The 23,038-nt window shown below is 32.8% G+C and overlaps 1 protein-coding gene and 1 pseudogene across 1 annotated transcript; one reads left to right on the plus strand and one right to left on the minus strand.

The window, feature by feature from the left end:
• Nucleotides 1–5,067: 5,067 nt before the first annotated feature.
• LOC125877780 (SUMO-conjugating enzyme SCE1-like) lies at nt 5,068–14,151 on the plus strand (annotated as a pseudogene).
• A 7,675-nt stretch (nt 14,152–21,826) lies between these two features.
• On the minus strand, nt 21,827–23,021 carry LOC125877778 (cytidine deaminase 1-like). The gene has a single exon (XM_049559045.1). The coding sequence runs from the start codon at nt 22,908–22,910 to the stop codon at nt 21,936–21,938; it is 975 nt and encodes a 324-aa protein (XP_049415002.1). The 5' UTR covers nt 22,911–23,021; the 3' UTR covers nt 21,827–21,935.
• Between the last annotated feature and the right edge of the window lie 17 nt (nt 23,022–23,038).

The following is a 23,038-nucleotide window of genomic DNA, read 5'->3' on the forward strand; positions in this document are numbered from 1 at the left end:
TGCAACTGGAAATCAACCCAACAGAAGAAAATAGGAGCTCACTAAGGAAAGCTGAAGCATAACTGAAAAGATATTTGCACATTGAGGAAGATTATTGGAAGCAAAAGGCGGGGATGAGATGGTTCCAAGAGGGGGATAAAAACACCAAGTTTTCCATGCATATGTCAAGGGTAGGAAAAGAAAGCTACAGATCTCAAAAATAAAATCTAGACCTAGAGATCTTATTACTTCAACTCAGAATATTGGAGAAGAGACAGTACATGTTTTTAAGGAGCAATTTATGGAAAATAATAACTCCATTGATTTCTCAATATTAGATAGCATACCTAAATTGGTCTTAGATGAACAAAATGAAGAAATGGGAAGATTACCAACAGAGGAGGAGGTCAAAGAGGTAGTTTTTGCCATGAATGGGGATAGTGCAAGTGGTCCAGATGGCTTCTCTGGGCAATTTTTCCAATGTTGCTGGAACATTGTAAAGGTGGATATCAGTAACATGGTAAGAGCTTTTTTCTGTGGACAAGAACTTCCAAGATTTATTACTCATACCAATCTAATATTAATCCCCAAAAAAGAAGTGGTTGATAACTTTGGGGACCTGAGACCTATCAGCTTAAGCACATTCACTAATAAGATTATATCAAGGATGCTACATGAGAGATTGGTGGCAGTGCTCCCCGAAATAAACTCACAAAATCAAGCAGGGTTTATGAATGGGAGAAGTATTACTGAAAATGTCCTTTTGGCTAAGGAGATAGTCAAAGACATCAATAGAAGAAATAAGCTTACTAATGTGTGGTGAAGTTAGACATGGCGAAGGCGTACGATAGAGTATCGTGAATCTTCCTCTCTAAGGTGCTTAGAAGTTTTGGCTTCTCAGAAAGAATAATAGACATAGTGGTAAGGCTAGTGTCTAACAATTAGTACTCAGTTATCATGAATGGGCAATCCTTTGGTTTTTTTCAGTCAACTAGAAGATTGAAGCAAGGGGACCCTCTCTCACCAACCGTCTTTATCATAGCAGCTGAAGTTCTGGCTAGAAATCTAAATCAGCTTTTTAAGGATCAAAATTTTAAGGGATTTGAATTACCAAAGTGGAGCCCAGAGATTAACCATTTATCTTATGCAGATAATATTATTTTATTTTATTCAGGACATCCTAATTCAATGAAAAAGATGATGAAGGTATTAAGGGGCTATGAAATAGTGTCTGGAAAAATGATAAATATTGACAAAAGTCTCTTCTATTTGCATGAGAAGGTACCAGTAGGAACTTGCAGACAAATAAAAAAGATTACAGGTATTAAGCAAGGGTTCTTTGCTTTTACTTATCTGGGGTGCCCCATTTTTTATGGGAGGAGGAATAGATCCCATTTTGAGGCTTTGATTAAGAAGGTGATGAAGAGAATTAGTCTTTGGCAAAAACAAACTACTCTCTTTTAGGGGCAGATATGTGTTGATAACCCATGTGTTGCAGTCTATGCCAATTTATGTTCTATCAGCTATGAACCCTCCAGCTTGTGTCATTAACCATATGCATAGAATTTTGCAAAATTCTTTTGGGCAAATACAGCAGGGTCTAAGAATAAACACTGGGTGGCATGGGATAAAATGTGCTATCCAAAAACTGAAGGGAGCTTGGGGTGGAGATCACTACATGATGTATCAAAGGCCCTCTTTGTTAAGCTCTGGTGGAACTTTAGAACTTCTACAAATTCATTATGGGCTGCATATGTGGAACAAATACTGCAACAAGCACCACCCTATTTTTGCTCAGGGATTTAGCACATCACATGTGTGGAGGAAAATGACAGCAATCAGGGATGAAGTAAAACATGAAATCTGGTGGCAGGTTAAGGCTGGAAACTCTAGCTTCTGGTTTGACAATTGGACTAAACAAGGAGCATTGTATCACATAGAGGAGAATGCAAGGGAAGAAGAGTTGGAGGTTAAAGATTTTAGCACAACAGAGGGGTGGAATAGAGACAAGCTACTACAAAATTTGTCAACAGAATTGCCAGTTTACATCATGGAGAATATTTCACCACCAAATATCCAGTCTACCAATGATGTAGCATGGTGGATGACAAATTCACAGGGTAGGTTCACAGTGAAATCAGCTTGGGAATTGATGAGAGCCAAACATGATCAAAGAAGGGACTATGAAATCATCTGGAATAAATGGCTACCTTTTAAGATCAATTTCTTCCTATGGAGAGTGTGGAAGAGAAGATTAGCCACTGATAACAATCTTAAGAGGATGAAAATCAATATAGTTTCCAGATGTTGGTGTTGTGATAGAAAAGATAAGGAAACAATTACTCATTTATTCCTAACAACCTCCATAGTTACTAAACTATGGAGGTTTTTCGCCAATCATGCAGGAATTAACATAGAAGGGATGCACCTACAACAACTCATCAATGCTTGGTGGAAGTAGGAGGCAACATCTAAACTAAATAGCAGTTATAATGCCATGCCAGCTATCATAATGTGGAGTTTATGGAAAAGAAGGAATGCCCTCAAATATGGGAGTTGCTTTAGCTATGAAAACATGGTGACCATGACATTGGAAGTAGTGAGACAGATGGTGAAGTTTCAATTCCCATGGATAAAGAACTTAAAATGGTCCTGGCAGGAAATCATCATTAGATTACACAATTACAGACCTAAGTTGCATTACTTAAGAGTTACATGGAGACCCCAGAAGAAAACCAAGTAAAATGTAATACAAATGGTGCATGCCAAGGAAATCCAGGTTAGAGCTCCTTTGGTTTTTTTAATAGAGACAGTAGGGGTGATCTAATCTATGCTAAAGCTAAAGGAATATGAATTGTAACAAACACGAAAGCAGAAATAGTTGCAATTCTTTCAGCTCTTAGAGAGTGTCTGAGGAGAAGGTTATGGAATGCTATAATTGAAACGGATTCATTAAGTCTCAAGAAGATCATTCTGAAGACTTAGAGGATTCCTTGGGAAATAATAGAAAAGGTGGAGGAAATACGGGAGCTACTTCAGAAGACCAAAGCAACAATTACTCATGTCTTCAGAGAGGGTAACTGTTTGGCTAACGCCTTGGCTAATATAGCCATTGAATCACAAACAGATCATGAATATCAGGCTTGGCAAGAGCTCCCTCCGGTGTTAAGGAAGATCCTAAATTCAGATAAAGCACAAATTCCTAACTATATGATCAAGACTCGCAGAATCACTCATAATGATACATAAAACAAAGCAGAAGGTGCAGCCACAAATCACAAGATACAAAAAGCGAAATAGGAGACACAACAGTACCAGAAGAAGTAAATACAACAAAACGGCTAATACAGTTGATTACAATATATATCAAGGAAATGCAGTTATGTTGCACAGAGTTAAATACTAACCTAGCAAACAAATACTCATCAAGAGGCGAAGGTGAGAAGGGCTTTGGTACAGATCTAGAGGATGGGTACTTAACTAAGGGACAATGAAGATTTTCACCTACACGAAAGCTCCAACAGCTACACTTCCTGCATCAGTCATCACCTAAAGAAACAAAAAGCTTCAGCACAGAAAACAAGAAAAAAGAAGAGGTAATAAGGAAGATGATATTGAGACCTGAAGCAGTCGATCTTGAAGAAATAGACATGCTTTCCGACGAGTTCTTCAGGCAGCAGAGAAGAAGATTTGGTCAGCTCACTTTCCTAAAAGTAGTGGGGACCTTAGAGAACATTTTTTTATATTTTGGGCTAGTTCTTTTAGACTAGGCCTAATTTTAATTTTTATTTTATTTTGGTCTGATGATATGGGCCACGGCTTTGTATTTATCTCCTTATTGAATGAATAAAATGGCCACTGGCCAAAAAAAAATTAATTAAAAAAAAAACCTAACATATCAATATTAGATTCATATTTATTTTTAGGGAAAATTGTATATAATAGCAAACTATTAATTCAAATTAAATGTTATAATCACAATTTGATTTAATTGTAACTCGTAGCAAATTGTTGCCATTCGCCTCTCTCCCTGAAATTATCACTCGCCACTCTTTATCTCTTGCTCGCCAGTCTCTCCCTTGCCTCTCTCACTTTATACAAACACAAATGTATAAATTGCAGTGTTGTTTGTATAAAGTGAGAGAAAATTGTATATACACATGCAAATACATATATCTTCGTCCTATACACTTATAATTATACAATACAAATCTTTCCCTACCCAGTTCTCTTTTGCCTTTCTCTCTTTCTCGCTTTATACAAACACAGATTATACAAACTACAATGTATAATTTGTGTTTGTATAAAGCGAGAGAGAGAGAGAGAGATTTGATATACAAACGTTTTATCTCAATTCAATTGTATACAAATTCAAATTTTATGCAGATATACAAACACATAAAATTGAATTGAGAGGCTACCAACGATTTATACAAATGAGAGGTTGCCAACGATTTTATACAAATATGATCCCCCAGTGATTTATACAATCTGATGCTCCATAGCAAACATAAAGTTTGCTATGGAGCGCAATTATGCAAACTACAACTATAACATACAAATATGATTTTTATGTATGCTAAATGTGAAAGTTGCTCTTAGTTTTATAATATCTTCGTGCAAAAAAATTAAAAAATGAGAAGTCAACGTAGTCTTGTTGCATATGCCTATCATTTTCAATTTTTCATTTTGCATTGCTCTTTTTCCTCTTTTTATTTAAGAGAAAAAAGCAACCTTTGAACTTAAAAAGGTAAAGTTTGATTTCTCTAGTACTAATATTTGACTTGCATAATTAGAGATAAGCATCATATTATGAACTATATTATTAGTGTAATAAAGCTGAATTTGGAGGGATATTTATGAAATTATTTCTTAATTAAGTTATATATTTACTCTATTAAATCTCGTAACTATAATAAAATTTAGTTAATTTGATATAAACTGAGAGTAAATTAATATTCAATTTAATGTTTTATGAAATCACGTAATCATCATAAATTGAGTTAATTTGACATAAAATGATGGAGAATAAATATTAAATTTATATTGCAATATTAAATCCAACTCAAATTACATACTAAAATTACAAACGGACTTTCCTAGAAAAAAACATTTTCATTTTCCGTTGCCTCTTTGCAAATTCTTGATTTCATCATTCAAAATTTACAAAGAGAGCAAAAAGGGGGGAAATCGCAAACATGGATGGCGGAATCGCACGTAGTCGTCTTTCTGTGGAGCACAGATCATGGCGGATGGATCACCCACATGTATTCTATGCCCTTTTTATTTTTTTTCTGCTCAGTACTCTTTGTGTAACTTTTTTTTACTCTATTGATGCACAATAATGGGTTTTTAGGATCTGTGGATTTGATGGCTCAGTTAACTTATGGGTCTCTTCTCTTTTTTCCTTAGGGTTTTGTGGCTAGGCCAGAAACTATTTTTGACGGGGCTGTCAATTTGATGGTGTGACATTGTTTTATCCCTGGGAAACCTACGGTGAGTAAACCTTCTTGCTTTCTTCACTACCCATTTCAACTTTTCTCCTTTTGTAGTTTTTGTATGGATGGTTCATTACTAGTGAAAATGGGAAAGTTAGAATTTTTTGATACTCTTCCAGAAAAATGGTTCAGATACATACAAATTAATCTTGACAAACAATAAAAGAGTGTCCACATGTGTGAGCTCGCTCACATTTTCTGTTTCAAGTCCAAATAAAGGATGAGGGTTGAACTAAGCTTATAGTCATTGTGAAATGTATCGATTCTTGATGGATTCTCATAATTGATAAAAGAGTGTAAAACATGTATATATTCAATGGTTTGGTTTAAATTCCTCCTCTGTGATTGAAAATTTTGGGCTAGAATTGGTGCACTTCTTTTAGCAGCTTATTGTTTATCATTGTTCCCTTCTTTGTTGTTGAAAACCAGTAATTTTGTGCTATAATTACCGATACTTCATAGTTTTACGAGGAAGTTTATCGATTCTATGTTATGGGAACTGTGAAGATAAGATAGTACAATCTAATTAATAGTTAGACTCATTTATTTTGATATTCTCGCAATAATTATAGAAAGTATTCTATTATATTGGTTGTGAATTGCAAAATTATCTTATTGTTTCTAGGATTTTTATACTCCTTTAGTTTTATCTTTTGATTTAGTTTGCCGAATAATTCATTGAAGTAGAGAATTACTTAAAAGTGAATAGAATTTGGTAATAGGAGTAGGAACAAAATTTAACAAGATCTAACTTATGTCTAATTGGATGAGAATAGTTGTAGCATGTTTCCTTTCATGATTTTGGGTTAAGCTTGATTTCGTCTATATGTGGAAAATATGGAACTCCATTCTATTTTGTAAATAGTTATAGCTTGACAATCAATCTAACACACATTACCTTATCAAAAGAAAAGGTGTTCAGCTTAATATGTAAATACATAATTGATTTATAGGGATCTGATTTGCAATTAGAAACATATATTGATTAATAGGGATCTGTTTTGTAGCTTAGAGTATCCTCATGTATGCTCGGCTTGTATTGACCTTGCATTTTGTTCTCCCTCTACAAATTTCTTGATAAAAGAAAAACCAAAGGTTTTAGCTTGGTCATTGCAACCGCTTGGAGCAACTTCCAATCACCTTCTTGGTTCCTAATCCACAATTCAGGAAAATCCTTTTTTTCCTTTTTCTATGGTTAAAGATTTTCCATGGAGAAAAAGGGGAGTAGATATTGTATTGCAAAGGAAAGATACTTGTGGAAGAGGAGCTTTAGTTATGAAGTGTCGTATGTAACTTATGAATCTTAATGAACCTTTTGAGTTTATGAAAGAGAGAAATTTCACTACATGTTTGAAATAACAATATACACAATGTTACCCCATAAATAGGTTTTAGATATGGTAGGGTAGAATGTATGCGGACTTTACCCCTACCTTATGTGAGATAGAAAGGTTGTTTTCGATAGATGAGACTCAATTCATGTTGTTGAAAATTGAAGAAAATAATATTGAGTCTAATGGATAACAACAACAAAACAACAACAACAACATACCCAGTGAAATCCCACTAGGTGGGGTCTGGGGAGGGTAGAGTGTACGCAGACCTTGCCACTACCTCGTGCGAGGTAGAGAGGCTGTTTCCGAAAGAGTCTAATGGGTACATTTACAAATTAGGAAACAACCACATATATGAGTCTCTCTTCGATACAAAAATACATAAGAAAAATCATTGAGGGTGTTCACAAAATTCATCTTATTGAATTATTTTCAAAGGTTGTTGTAGAATTCTCAACAATGATTGGGAGAAATCAAGAATTGTATTGATGGTTAAACTACTGAGTACATGCTCCATTATATATGAGTTGATATAGAGTTGTAGAGTCCTAGCTAGCTACACTTAGAGTTATACTATATTACAAATACAATTACAAGAGTAGAGGTTAACTACTACTACTACACTTACATAGCCTAGTCCTAGTCCGACTCTAAATCTTTAACAACTAAAAAGACTTCTAACATTTGTACCATTTTTTGATCAACTCTATCCTTATCTTCTGCTTATCCTTATCTTCAACACTTCCCCTCAAGCAAGTGAGTGGTGGACAGTTACTCGTAGCTTGGTTCTATGCCCAACAATTACTTGCTTTGTCAATGCTTTTGTATGACTGTCAGTTGATCCTTAGACCTCATGAACTGTGTAAGAAGCTGACCTCGAGCCACTTTTTCTCGAACAAAATGATAGTCCATTTCTAGATGTTTGGTAATAGAATGCATAATTGGATTTACTTTCATGTACAAAGCACTCAAATTATCACAATACAATATAGACATTGTCTTGAGGTACTAAGATCATGAAGTAGGTAGATGATCCATGTCATCTCTGTTGCAGTAAAGGCTAGTGATCTATACTCAACTTCAACACTTGATCTTGCTACTATGGGTTGTTTCTTGGAGATCCAAGAAAAATAATTTGCACCTAGGAAGATGCTATAGCCTGTAGTGGGTCTCAGAGTGGTAGTGCATCCTCCCAGCCAAATGAGTATCTGAATATCCATACGACCTACAAGGTGATTATGAGATAAATATGTTTGAGTTCTAACTGTTGAGTATATTTGATGCACCTGAGAATCATTCTAACTCCTTGAAAGTGTTCATTATTAGGACATTGCATAAATTGACTGGCTAGATTCTCTGCATGAGTGATATCAGGCCTTCTGAGTGTCAAATACTAAAGGCTACCTATTATCCTTCTATACAAAGAGGCATCTACAAGACTTCCAACCACTTCATTTTGATCATGTCTTTGTGCCAAAGGAGTAGCTACAACTTTTGACAATTTCATATCAGTCTTGTCAAGTAGTTTAGCAGTAGCAACATACTTACTCTGACTCAAGTGAATTCCTCCCATAAAATATTTGACCTCCACTCCAAGAAAGAAGTGTATAGGACCAAGATCTTTCATAACAAATTTTCTTCCAAGTTGTAAAACCAACTCTGAGACATGTGATTGGTTACTTCCTATTACAATAATGTCATTTACGTATAGCAAGAGGAATATTGTACCTTTGTGAGTTTGCAATGTGAACAATGAGGGGTATGCCTTACTATAAGTAAAGCCAAGGTGTAGGAGATGCATGATAACTCTATCAAATCAAGATCTTGATGCATGTTTAAGGTCATACAGTGCCTTCTTTAACAGACAAACATGGTGAGGATATTTAGAGTCAATAAATCAAAGAGGCTAACTCATTTATACCTTTTCTTGCAAGATACCATGTAGGAATGCATTTTTTACATCAAGTTGCCCTATTTCCAACTTAGAGCTAATAGCAACTGATAAAACCACCCTAATAGTTATGGCCTTAAACACATGGCTAAATGTTTCTTCAAAGTCTATCCCTTCAAGTTGTAAAAAAACCCCTAGCAACAAGTCTTGTTTTATATCTATCTACTATTCCATTTGCCTTCAACTTGGTCCTCAACACCCATTTTGAACTAACTAGGTTCATACCAGCCGATTTAGGCACTAATGCCCATGTCTTGGTGCTATGTAAAGCATTGATTTTCTCCTGCATAGCTGCAAGCCAATGTGGTGACTCTAGTGCCTCATTAGTATTTTTTAGTTCTCTCACAATCTCTTCTTTATTTTTAGGAACAAGAGATAAGTGATGCACCTTTTCTTTGTGTCTCGTAATCATGCTATGCCTTGTGGTACATGAGGTGTATCAAGTGAGGCAGCTAGTTATAGTGTAATTTCTCCAGATTGTTGGTTCTCAGTCATATATCACCCTAAGATATCAACTTCTTAATGTATCTCTTGTGGACTAGACATAAAAGAAGTATGATTCGATGGATCACAACCTGCATCTTTAACTTGATCCTTACCACCGCTATCTGAACCTGCATCTAAGAGTTCAACATCACTATCATCATTATGTTCAGTAGCATATATACCAGTAGTTTGTGTATCACCAACAACATGTGTTTGAATATATATGCAAGATGCTCACTAGGTGTTGACACAGTAGTCAACACATCTCCTGAATTAGTATCATCATATGCTGGCAATTTTGAGAAAAACTCAAAAAAAAATAGCTAGATGAGGTGAGACACCAATATTAGTCTAAGTTTTATTTGGAGGAATAAAAGGTAATGTGCTTTCATAAAAACAACATGTTTGGACACATACACTCTCCTTGTTAACGGATGATAACATTTGTAACCCTGTGCAATCTGTTGTATCCTATGAACACACAAGGGTAGGTCTTCAAATTAAACTTGGTACTACCCTTGATATACGTGAAACACCTACAACCAAACACCTTTAAGATGTTTTAATCATGTTGCTCACCATATAACCTAAAAAATGGAGTAACCATATTTAAGACTGAGGACGACAGTCTATTAATGAGAAATAGTGCAGTGAGAAAGGCAGATTAGCATGTAATACAAGAGTTAATACAATCTCATCAATATGCGTATGTCCGAGCCTATGGGATCTCCTGTAAGCCCCCATGATGTGGAAAAGGGAGTATATTAGGAGAAGCAGTGAGTGGAGATCCCCCTGCAGAGAGCCGAATGAGGGGAGACCCTTTCTTTCTGAGACTATTTTTTTCAGGTGTGTTAGGACATGAAATGTGCCTAACAATACCACAATCTTCTAGATGTTTAATGAAGTCTATTTTGATTAATTCACCATCTCCATCACACTAGAGCATATTAATCTCTTTAGAGAACTATTTTTACACAATTTTTTGAAATTTAACAAATACTTCAAAAAATTCAGACTTCTTTTTCATTGGATAAAGCTACATATACCTTGTGTAATCATCTACAAACGCTACATGATTATATTTCATATGCTGAGAATATTCAACAGGAGAAGGACCCCACAAATCAGAATGTGTTTTCGATAAAGATTCCTTCTCAATTTTATTCCTCAACTCAAGTAGAAGTTTACAAGTTTTGTCCAACTGAACTAGAACAGAAAATATGCATTTTATTCCAACTATTAACATTAATGCAACTACAAGTACTCAAAAATTTTAACATCTTGAAACTAGGATGTCCTAATATATTATGCCATATGATGCTTGATGTCTTCCAATCTTGTGTAGGAGTCAAAGCATAGAGTTCACTTCTCTTAGATCCCTAGGTTAGTAGTGTCCTTGTCTTCTTGTCCTTAACAACAATGTTAGTTTCATAAAATTCAAGAGTGCAACAATTATCCTTAGCAATTTTACAAATTAAGAATAGATTCTCAGCAATCTTAGGAACTACACAGACCTCTTTTTATTTTAGAGATGATATAGTTGTATTCCCAGCATGTGTTATGTCTAATTGTGATCCATTCCAACAAAAAATTTATAAAATCCACTGTAGTGTTTAAATTAGATAGAATACATGAGTTATATTTCATATGACTAATGGCTCTTGAGTCTATATACAAAGTATCATATGTAGATGATATATTATGAAGATTGATGGCAGCCAATGCATGTGGTAGTTCATCTACATATTGACAAGAGTAGTCCCATCTGTAAAAGCACTTAAGAGTAGTATGATTATTCCTACCACAAATTTTAAATGACTCGGTAGTATTCCTATCCTTATTTCTACTTTGGAAGCTTTGATTATTCTCAGTATTTGATCCTTGTCCAACAGGTTTGAGACCCCTTCCTTTGGAGTTGAAGTTGTTGTTTCCACTTCTCTAAGCCTAGTTTCCTCTTCCCGTTCACCTTTGGGAAAAGAATGCCATGTTAAGGTTCTGTAGTAGCAATTCTTCTTCATCCTCTTTCATATCAAGAACCCTAAGAGAATTAACAAATTGCTTAAGAATGGAATATGGTGCATTACCTAGCATGAAAGTCCTGAAGGTCTTGTATTTGAGACCTAAACCTCTAGAAAAAATGATTACTTTTCTATCTTAATCCACAGGATTGTGATACCTTTTAATTTCTTAATGTAGTCATCAATTTTCATGGTTCCTAGCCTAACACTTTGCAGTTATTGTTTAAGCTAAAACACCTTATCTTTTGGTGCTTGAAGATAGGCTTTTTTAAGCATTCTCACATCTCCTTGGCAGTTGAGAAACCCACAATAAAGTACATGCCTTCTTCTATCAAGGTTCCTGAGATCCACTTCCTTAGCAGTACATTTTTACCCTCCGGTCATCAACACTATCACTATATTATGCATCATCCTCAACACTTATAGCCACGACTTTCTCAACAGCCTTTCTAGTAGAATGACCACTCACAATTGGCACATTCTCCTTGATGATATAAGTTAATCTTATAACATGAATCAACTACATCATTTGTGTCCTCCATATGAGATAGTTTGTTAGCTCAAGTTTAATGGAACAAGAGACAATTAGGTGGTGAAGGGAAGAACTGGACAGAGTATTGGTAGAGGGATCCATTTCAGTTAGACGTGTGATTATTTTGAATTCAATACTTAGACAGCGGAAGATCTTAATCCTCTTATACCATGTAGAATTCTCAACAATAATTGAGAGAAATCAAGATATGTATTAATGGTTAATCATTTAATTAGAGGTTGATATAGAGTTGTAGATTTGTTGAGTCCTAGGCTAGCATTAGAGTTATAGTATATTAAAAATACAATTACAATAGTAGAGGTTAACTACTACTACACCTACATAGCCTAGTCCAAGTCCAAGTTTAATTCTTTAACAGCTAACAAGACTTCTAATAGTTGAACCTTGTTGATCAATTGAATCTTTATCTTCAGCTTAATCCTTATCTTCAACAGTTGTAGTCAGTGATTTGATGAAAAATATTGTCATCTATGAACCTAAAATCAATTTTTGTTACATTTTGAGAGTCACTCAAGTCCTTTGAGTTATTTCACAATTTTCTAAACAAAAGAAAGTTATAACCTTATAGCCTTGTAAGGTATGTATGTGTGCGTGATTCCCTGGATTTAATATGTAGAGTAGGAAAAATATGATCTTTGTGATGATGCAAAAATCCATTTTGTAAAAGTACCATAAGGTTTGAATTTTAATCGTTTTGTTATGTATTAATTGAATATAAATGAAAGGATGTCTTCTTGAAGTGCTTTCAGTATCATAAGTCAGTTGTGTAAACGATCATGGGACATTCCTTTCACATTTCAAGTGAGAAAAACTCCTTCTCTCTAACTATTTTTGAGTTTTTGAATGATGCTCTAACAAGTGTTGTAAACTTTTTGTAAGCTTATGAATTTTATTATTTGTAGTCCAAAAGTACCATAAGGTTTGAACTTTAATCGATTTTTATGAATTAATTGCATATAAATGAGAGGATGTCTTTTTGAAGTGCTTTTGGTATCATAAGTCATTTATGTAAACGATCATGGGACATTCCTTTCACATTTCATGTGCGAAAAACTCCTTCTCTCTTGACTATTTTTGATTTCCTGAATGATGCTCTAATAAATGTTGTAAACTTTCTGTAAGCTTATGAATTTTATTATTTATAGTACATTAGGGTTTAATGTGAAACTAATCATGGATTTTGCAAGATTTTATGGTGTTGATACTATACTTTCTTCTTCTCCTAGTTTTTTCTTCTAATATTTGTCAGCAATAGTGATATGATATATTTGACTGATATGGTACAGACTGACTGGGAAGTGGCTTCTATCCAATAACAATGCACTTTCGTGAAATCTATCCTTACAAGCCACCCAAGTGCAAGTTTCCTCAAGGTTTCTTTCATCCTAATGTTTATCCATCAGGAAAAGTATGTCTGACGTCTATCCTTAATGATGACATTGTAAGTTCTTGTCATTGTTGTTTTGGTACTTTGTTAGTTTTGTAAATGTGTATATCGGCTTCAAGATGACTCTTATGGTTATTGTGTTTTTATAACATTGTTTAGGAGTGGAGTCCTGCCATTACAGTTAAACAAATTTTGGTGGGTATTCAATATTTGCTTGATCAGCCAAACCTTAATAATCCAGCACAAATAGAAGGTTATAATATATATATACAGGTAAATACTCAAGCTTGATGTGTACTTCATTGAGGATTTTTTTAAAGAAAAATCTTTAAAACTCAAGTTGCCATTTTGATTTTATCTATTAGAACTATTCACAATAGCTTGTTTATCTGGAATTTTATGATGATTTCAGTTGAGAAATGTTTACATGGATGCTTAGGCAAAAAATTAAAATTTACTATGTATTAAATGCATTAAAACTATTTTAGAGATACTATTGGATTGTAGGAAGGATTCCAAATGTCAATTGATTCATTACAAATTTTGGTTAAATTGGTAATGAGAAAATTAAGTTTTCGTTTCCATTCATAGAATATGGTGCATTTGAAATGTGATTATTGAGAAAATCATGTTAATTCCTATTTTTTGGATTTTCATTACAATATGTGACCTTGATTTTGCAGGATAATGTTGAGTATAAGAGACGAGTGAGACAACAGGCTGAGCAATATCCAGCTCTTTTCTGACATTACTTTGTTATGAATTAAGAATAATTATGTGACATTGTTAGTCCTAATCGACATGGTGGTCATGTGTCTAATTTGGTTCTTATCTTCTTTATAATTGAACAATTAATATAGTATGTGTGCAACATCCATGCTATTGCTATCTGTTATTTTGACAATGTGGTTGGTTTTTTGTTTCTCTTTCTACTTCATCAAAGGCTTTGTTTTTCTATGCTAACAATCTGGTAGTGTTGACTGTGTGAAACCAGAGAAGCGATCTACTAGTCGTTATTGGTTTATAGGACCGATGGTCAAAAGATGATAAAATTCTTCCTCGAGTAACTTAGTTTTCTTCATCGCTTATCACATACTTCGCCTCTCAAATATGCAACAAATAGCGATTTTCGAAGGTTAGAATGAACAACAACTATATACCCTACTCAAAAGCAACTCACTTTTGTCAATATCTATATTCGAGACATTGTGAATTATTGCTTAAAACTCTAGATTTGTTATTTATAATATTTTGCTTGAAACATAACATGTTATTTCGTTCTCTGTTTTATTCTATCTTGTGGTGTAACATACAAACAAGGTCAACATCTTTGATGCTTATTGTATGAAATATTAGGAGAGCTTAGTGCCTTCAATTTTAAATTACTCTTTTAAGGTACGAAAAAGATGCTAGTTGAGATCCTTTATTAATGTCATTAGATGATTATAAAAAAGCTTCCTTTCTCCACTTCCCTCATAATCATTGCTTCGAGGTCTTTTGCTCTGCTTTTTATCATTTCACTTTCCCTCGAAGTGTTCATCAATATTTTTACACTCTCTTCTATCTTCTCCTTCTTGATCATTGTGTTTGTTATGTCAAAAGTAGTGTGATACACCTCTTCCCTAACCCCACATCAAATAACCTGTTATGTCAAAAGTATTGTGATACACCTCTTCCCTAACCCCACATCAAATAACCTACTCCATCTTTACATGGTAAGACTTCTCCACAAACAAGGGTCATATCAGCATTGGCATTCGAGTTGTAAGAGATTCCAAGGTAGCGTTCACAATGAGTTAGGAATGCTTCATTTGCTCTGGATTGGCCAAAATCTTCAGGTATGGTACCTATGCTCTAACTAAGAAACATTTGTTGTTTGTCAACATTTTTTCCTTGAAGCTAGGAAGCATCGAGCTTTCTCGCTCATTTTCTTGGGGTTTGTCACCCTTCCTTACTACCCAAAGAATAATGAATTTGAGGTCTCAAGAACAAAGGCTATTTCATAGAGCTCGGCATCAAAAACCACCCTATACATCAAGAACAAATGTACAAGATCAAGTTTGGTTCCTGAGAACCAATATAACTTAGGTTGTTGTATCGCTCTTGTACTGTAGTGTTTCTCGAATTTCTCAACTCTTCTCTCTTTAAAAGTGAAACAAATAATCAATCAACCATGATTTTTCACCATTGTTTCCTTCTAAAGCTTCGTGTAAGTAGTCTTCGGTTCATAGATAGTGTTATGAATCAGAACATATACATCTCCAAGGGTATAATTCTTTAATTCTCTTCATCATCTCCGAGTATGGACCTTCAAAATTGGTTTTAATACCATACAAAAATTGAGATCTTATAATTTTAATTTGATATGGTAAATTCAGAATCAATAAACTTTTTGAACCTAAAATTACTTTCTCATGAGGTGTATACACGTTCAAACAATGTCCAACATAGCAGAACATAAGATTATGTGGATAAAACATAAGTATAGGTATCTTCAGTTGCTCGGCTAAGTCCATAGTCCAGGTATGGCACACATCTGAAACTATGTAATAAGGACGAATCTCAACAATAAGATATTCGATAGGTTTCTGAAGCAACAAAATTTCTATAAATACCATCACTACACCATAATAGGGTTTTAATGACATGTATTTAGGTGCAATAAACTAATTGCCACTAATTTTTCTTCCAACTTCATATAATACCAGAAAATAAACTTTAACTACAAATAATCAATTTTTAGTGGCAACTTAAATAAATGGCCATTAAATTCCAAACTCATTATACTCACATTCTTTTATACTCTAAAATTTAGTGAAAATTATCCGCACTTCGTGTAACTATAAGAAAATTTTATTTATTTATTTATTTATCTTTACTTCTCATACATACTTATATATAAAATGTCACCCATAGAATGGGGCCTGTACCCAACCAAGTACAAAATACTTCCCCAATCATTTGAATACCAAAATTACAATTATTTTGATTACCAAAATACATGTATGAATGTCTTCACTTTTCAAAATAACACTAGCAAACAATTCATGCTTCCTCCTTTGGGGAAATCAGTTAGTCTCTAAATTTTCTCAATGATTTTTGCATCAATGGTGGCTTGTCTACTGTCACAGCCTATCCTCTCTTGATCCATCTGCATTCAAAATAGTTGAAACGGATGCATCAAATATTGGTTATGGTGGTATTTTGAAACAAAGAAAAAATGATAAAGATCATATCATTGTATTTGCATCCAAACATTGGAGTATATCCCAATAAAGTTATCCTACTATAAAGAAGGAAATTTTGGCAATTGTTTTGTGCGATTCAAAATTTCAACCAGATTTACTAAATTAAAAGTTGTTACTATGCACTGATTGTAAAGCTGCAAAATGTATTTTGAAAAAAGATATACAAAATCACTGAGGTATGGTATCTGTGTAACATATGTTTGTGTTTGCTTGTCTTTATGAGTTTTGAACAAGCAAGATCAGGTATATGTGAGTATCCATTCATAAATTTTTTGTGTATATACGGGTGTTTTTAAGATGAAATTTATTGCAGGGCTAAGTATTTTATAAGCTACTTCCTGGGGGTTGGAATATTTGTCATCAAAGAAAATGGCTTAGTTTTATCCAAGACTAAGTATAGCCTCTTCCAAATTAATATTCAATTTCTAAGATAATATCCAAGAAGGTACTATTATCCCTATCCCTATACAAGGAATCGCTATAAAACAATTTTTATGATAGCAGTATGAATGGAATGTTATGCCCTTTGTACTAAAAATTACTCCCTCAAAATTTTAAAAAATATTGAATGATATTTTTAATCTTTTTTCAAAATTTCTTATAATTTACATTCATGATGTCCTAGTATTTTCTACTAGTATTTGAAACATTTAAAAGTTTTCTTCAATGTCATCAAAGAGAATGGCTTAGTTCTATCCAAGAATAAGTATAGTCTCTTTTAAATTAATATTCAATTTTTTGGACATAATATCCAAAAAGGTACTATTATCCCTATCCAACGATCCATTCAATTTGCTTATAAATTTCCTGATCAAATTCTTGACAAAACTCAGCTCCAAAGATTTTGGAATGTGTCAATTACATAGAAGATTTTATTCCAAGACTTAGTAATTTACTAAAACCTCTTCATGATAGATTGAATAAATCCCCTCCTCCATGGGCCAACATCCACTCCAATGTCGTTAAAGAAATAAAGTTTAAAGCTAAAGACCTTCCATGACTATCCCTTCTTGATCCCTGTGCATTCAAAATAGTTAAAAATGATGCATCAGATATTGGTTATAGTGGTATTTTGAAGCAAGGAAAAAATGACAAAGAGCATATCATTACATTGGCATCCAAACATTGGAATAAAGCCCAACAAAATTATCCTACTATAAAGAAGGAAACTTTAGCAATTATTTTGTGCATTTTATAATTTCAAGAAGATTTACTAAATAAAAGTTTTTACTACATATTGATTGTAAAGTTGCAAAATCTGTTTTATAAAAAAATGTACAAAACCTTGATTCTAAATATATATTTGCTAGATGGTAAGCTATTTTGTCTATTTTATTTTGATATTGAACTTATCAAAAAGAGCTTAAACTATATTTCAGGTTCTCTTACTCGAGAATTCTTGTAGAGTAGGTAATTATGGGAAAATTTTTTTATTGGAACTAAGTACACAAAATGAGAATGAAACAATTGTTGGACATCAGCCAACCAAAAACCTAGTACAAGTTGTTTCCCAGTAACAAACAATTTCAGTTGCTACCAAGCTATGCTCAACAAATTTTATTAATTATTTTTATTACTTGCATCAACATATATTTATAAGGTTATCATATTATAGATTTGATAAAATTAATAACATTATTTTTTATTCTATTTATTATAGAACAATACTAAATTATATATTCAATTAATATTTTTCTCTTTTTTGGACGAAATTAAAAAAATATATATTCAAAAATTGTTATATAGAGTAAAAAAAAATGATTTTAAAAGAAGTATAAAAAAGTTAAAGGTTGGTAATGTAATATATAATAAAATAGACAATTAAAAAAAGTCAATTTAAAAAAAAGGAAGAGAATGATTATTTCTCAAAACTGAAGAGAAAGATTTGATTTTTAAGTAAAGTTAAAGGTATAAATGATTTCCACCCTTTTACATAATAATAGTGCATATATAATACAAAGTACACAATAAAATATTGCTCGCTTTGTTCTAACCTATGTAGCACACAATTTTTTTTAATTAATTTAAGAAATAATGACGTGTTAATTTATTTTTAAAATATTTAATTGATACTACGGTGGATCTCATTTATTTTGTATAAAAAAAAATCCACAAAAGCTATTTCTTTAATTTAAAATTTTATTTATTTTAAGAATAGTTTTAAGATATTATAAACTTTTCTCTTATTTTTAAAATTTCCTATCCAATCAAACTATATTATATAAATTAAGATTTTATAAAAATAAAATATTATTTTATCAATTTAATGATATCTAATTTTACAATAATGCAAAACGTGGATAAATTTCCTAATAATCTCATAAATTATTTCAAAATTATAATTTTATATTCCACCAGCTAATTCACCTCAAATTGTACTGAAAACAAACATAAATTTTGTTACTTTGTGATAGAAAAATCATCTTAAACTATCTTCAATTTCATGAGAAATCATGATAAGGATGACACCTATTTAAATTGGACTGTCAGCCGTATTTATTAAAATATATTCCCTCCATCTCTTATTACTTGTCAAATTTTGACCCGACACCTATTAAAAAAATAATGATTGATATAATGAATTTATCATTTTATTCTTATTAAATAATAAAGTCTCAAATATATTTACTCACTATATTTTTCAAAGAATTAACTCCATATTAATAAATTAAGAATATAATAAGGGACAAGTTCTTCCTTGATTTGTCAAAAATGACAAGTAAAAATAAAAATCAAATTAGGAAATATTTGACAAATAAATAAAGACGAAGAGAGTATTAAATAAGGCAATCAAGTTTATTGATAGAATTTGATCAAAAGGGGATGAATTTTGAGATTCAAAGAAAAGCAAAAAAAAGATAGAATTTTACTATACTATAAAAAAAGAGTTTCATGATCAAGAACCAATTATAAGAGGATTATGCGTAGACGCTAATCCTAACATGTCTATTTTAGTAAAAAGGTAATCAAAAGGAGAAAAGATGAGTGATAAAAAGGACATAAAGAAGCTGTGGAAAATAGGAAAGTACAATTTGACCTTCACTTTTACATAATGCAAGTGCATATATGATACGGACTACACAACAAAATATTATTCGTTTTCTTCCCATTTTAGTGATTTTTTTTTAAAAAAAAGTTAATTTCAAAAGTATTGAACACATTCTTTATTTGATAGATATTTAATGAGATTATCAATGTTTTATTTATATTGAATCTTCACTTATTTGATAAAATATCCGTAAAAAGTGTATTCTTTACATTTTAAGTAGGGTTTTGGGTATTGCAATTCCATCTCATAATTTTAAATTTTCTAAAACGCTTGATTTGAGAATTTCATATCATGATTTTGTATTTTTAAAATATAAAATTTGACCCATAAATTTATAATATCGTAAAAAAATTATTTTATATTTATATAATATTTTTACGAGAATATCAAATGAGTGATGAAATATTCAAGAAATATGAACATGATGACATAATTACTAATGTTATTGATCAATAAATGTCTCGATAAATATAATACACTACAACTCATGTTCAATTTTACCTTTTTTATTGAACTAAAGCTCGATCAATTTTTGATTTTGTATTTTTCATAATAGCTTTGTAATAGTGTATTATATTTTTATTTTGAACTTTTGCATTTTTGGTAAGATTGTATAAAGAATTGAAGCAATTTCGATAGCTTTCACTACTTATGAGATTTTTATATTTATGAGTAAAAAATACAACTTTAAAATACAAATTGCATGTCCAAACAAAACTTCAATTTTATCTAATATAATTCCAAATCATGTTTTCATTTCACATAGTCAAACGGACCTAAAGACTAGTTTTAATATATTATAACATTTTCTTAAATTTTATGCTCAATTAAATTACATTACATAAATTTAAATGAACACAAATATCATACTATATTTAATAAAAGGGAAAAGGGTCAAATATGCCCCTAAACTATTCGAAAAGGTCTAGATATACCCCCCGTTTAAAGTTTGGCTCACTCATGCCCTCACCGTCCAACTTTTTGTCTAGATATGCCCTTATGGGCGTTAAATGCCAAATGGAATTGTCACATCATTTTTACATTACCACGTGATATTTATATTAAAGGGAAAATGGTCAAATATACCCTTAAACTAATCGAAAAGGTCTAGCTATACCCCCCCCCCCTTTTTAAATAAACTACCCGACCCGTTTTCAACAAATTTTTTTAAATTTTTATTTTTTTGGGTAAATCCCGAAAATGAGTAATTGACTAATAAAAAATAGGAAAAATATGAAAAAATATATATAAAATTAACGCTAAAAATTCGCAAATAAATATAGTAACCTTAAATTCAACAATTTTTTTAAAAAATTATTTTTTTCGATAAATCACGAAAATGAGTAATTGATTAATTAAAAAATATGAAAATGACTTTATGCTGAATTTTTAGGTTATATTTTTCATATTTTTTTATTAATCAATTACCCATTTTAGGGATTTATCGAAAAAAATATAAATTTAAAAAAATTGTTGAAATTGTTGAATTTAAGGTTACTATATTTATTTGTGAATTTTTGGCGTTAATTTTATATATATTTTTTTTCATATTTTTCCTATTTTTTATTAGTCAATTACTCATTTTTGGGATTTATCGAAAATTTTTTGTTGAAAACGGGTCGGATAATTTATTTAAAAGGGGGTATATCTAGACCTTTTCGAATAGTTTAGAGGTATATTTGACCTTTTTTTCCCTTTAATATAAATGTCACGTGGTAATGTAAAAATGACGTGACAATTTCATTTGGCATTTAACGCCCATAAGGGCATATCTAGACGAAAAGTTGGACGGCGAGAACACGAGTGAGCCAAACTTTAAATGAAGATATATCTAGACCTTTTCGAATAGTTTAGTAGCATATTTGACTTTTTTCCCTTAATAAAATAATGTTAATCAAGATGGTAAGGAAGGCATATGCCAGCTTTTCGAATCTCATTCGTGACTTGGTAGTTGACATACTGACAGAAAGGTAAAAGGATGCCAAAATTATTGATTATGCGGTGCTCATTTTGCCACCTTTATTTGTTACAGGACAAACAAGCATCACTCTCATGAACTACCATTAGCTTAAGCCTAGCAACCAATAGAATTGCACTAGAGTGGTAAAATATTTATCTATTTATAATTAAAGATTTTGAGTTTGAGTTTTTGTAATAAAGAGTCGTCTCCTTTATTAGGAACGGCTTTACTTCTAATGTAAAATTTTCTGATGTAAATTTAAATTTAATCGAATTTCAATATAAATATTGAATATCAAATGAGAAAAAAAAACCTTACCCACAAAATAATTCGGAGTTGACTATATGATTTCTAATAGGATGGTGGATTAATATGTTTTATTCATTTCATTGATTATAATCAAAGTGGATATTTTTACAAGACAACTTGCAATTGCAGAATGAACAAATATTGGTTAAATTCAGATCAATCTTCAATCCTTTTTACATCCATTTTCAGCAACACAGCAGTGGAAAACCTTCAAGTCACATTTAGGAGAAACCAATTTCAGAAAGATCCTAGCAGTGTCCTCTTGCCTTACCTTTGCGCCTTCCTTCTCCACCAAAGCCGCCGCCACAATTCGTTCATACCCACCACCTCCTTCAGCCACAAAAGCCACCAATGCCGCCTGCACCGGCCCTAAACTTGGATTATAAGCAGCAGATTCCACATAAGAACCTCTATAAATCTTCCCTTCATAATCCATAATTGCTACCCCTGATGGACACCCACTGTAAGGTGCGTGTGAATCGTTAGCACCTTCCAAAGCTGCAATCCTTAAAAGGGTACTCTCTGTTTCTGTCAATTTATAAAACCCATTACTCAGATTTCCCGATTTCAAATCGTCATCTGAAAACCCATTGCATAGATCTCCATCGTGATTAATCTCATACGACAGGATTAAACCGTTGTTATGTCGCTCGAGGAGTAAAGGAGTTTCGTCATCAAGGAGATCGAATGGACCAAATGGGTTTGGGAGAATTTCACGCAAAGGTTCGAATGTGACATCGGGATTGTTTTGGTGTTGAGATGTGATGTGGATTTGGAGATCGGAAGGGTTTCGGAGTTCTTGAAGAAACTGTCGGCAGTGGCCACAGGGGGCGGCGGAGACAGCGAATGCAACGAGGCGGGGGCAGCGGTGGACAGCAAGGTTAGTGATGAGAAACTGCTCGGCGTGAACAGAGTGATGAAGGGGTAGGCCAGGAAATTCAAGGTTAACACCGAGGAATACACGGCCGTCGGAGCCGAGGCCAACAGCGGCGACGTGGTAGTTGGAGATGGGTGGGCGGGCAAGGGTCTGTGCGGGTTGAACCAAGACAGGGAGGAGGTGGTGGACAGAAGGTAGGCCAAGTTTGTGGGTAATGGACTCAGCCTCAGAGGCTTCCACCACAAATTTTAGTTGATCCATGATTATCCCTTTCTCTAATGTAAATCCTTTTCTTTTTCTCTATTTTTCCTTCTTTCTTTTTTTTGGGTGAGAAGGATCTAAAAGTTTGGCACACTTCCTTGAAATGAGGAGGGGAGAGGGGGGGGGGG

The sequence above is a fragment of the Solanum stenotomum genome, chromosome 9 (assembly GCF_019186545.1).
Source record: "Solanum stenotomum isolate F172 chromosome 9, ASM1918654v1, whole genome shotgun sequence".
NCBI classification, from domain to species: domain Eukaryota; kingdom Viridiplantae; phylum Streptophyta; class Magnoliopsida; order Solanales; family Solanaceae; genus Solanum; species Solanum stenotomum.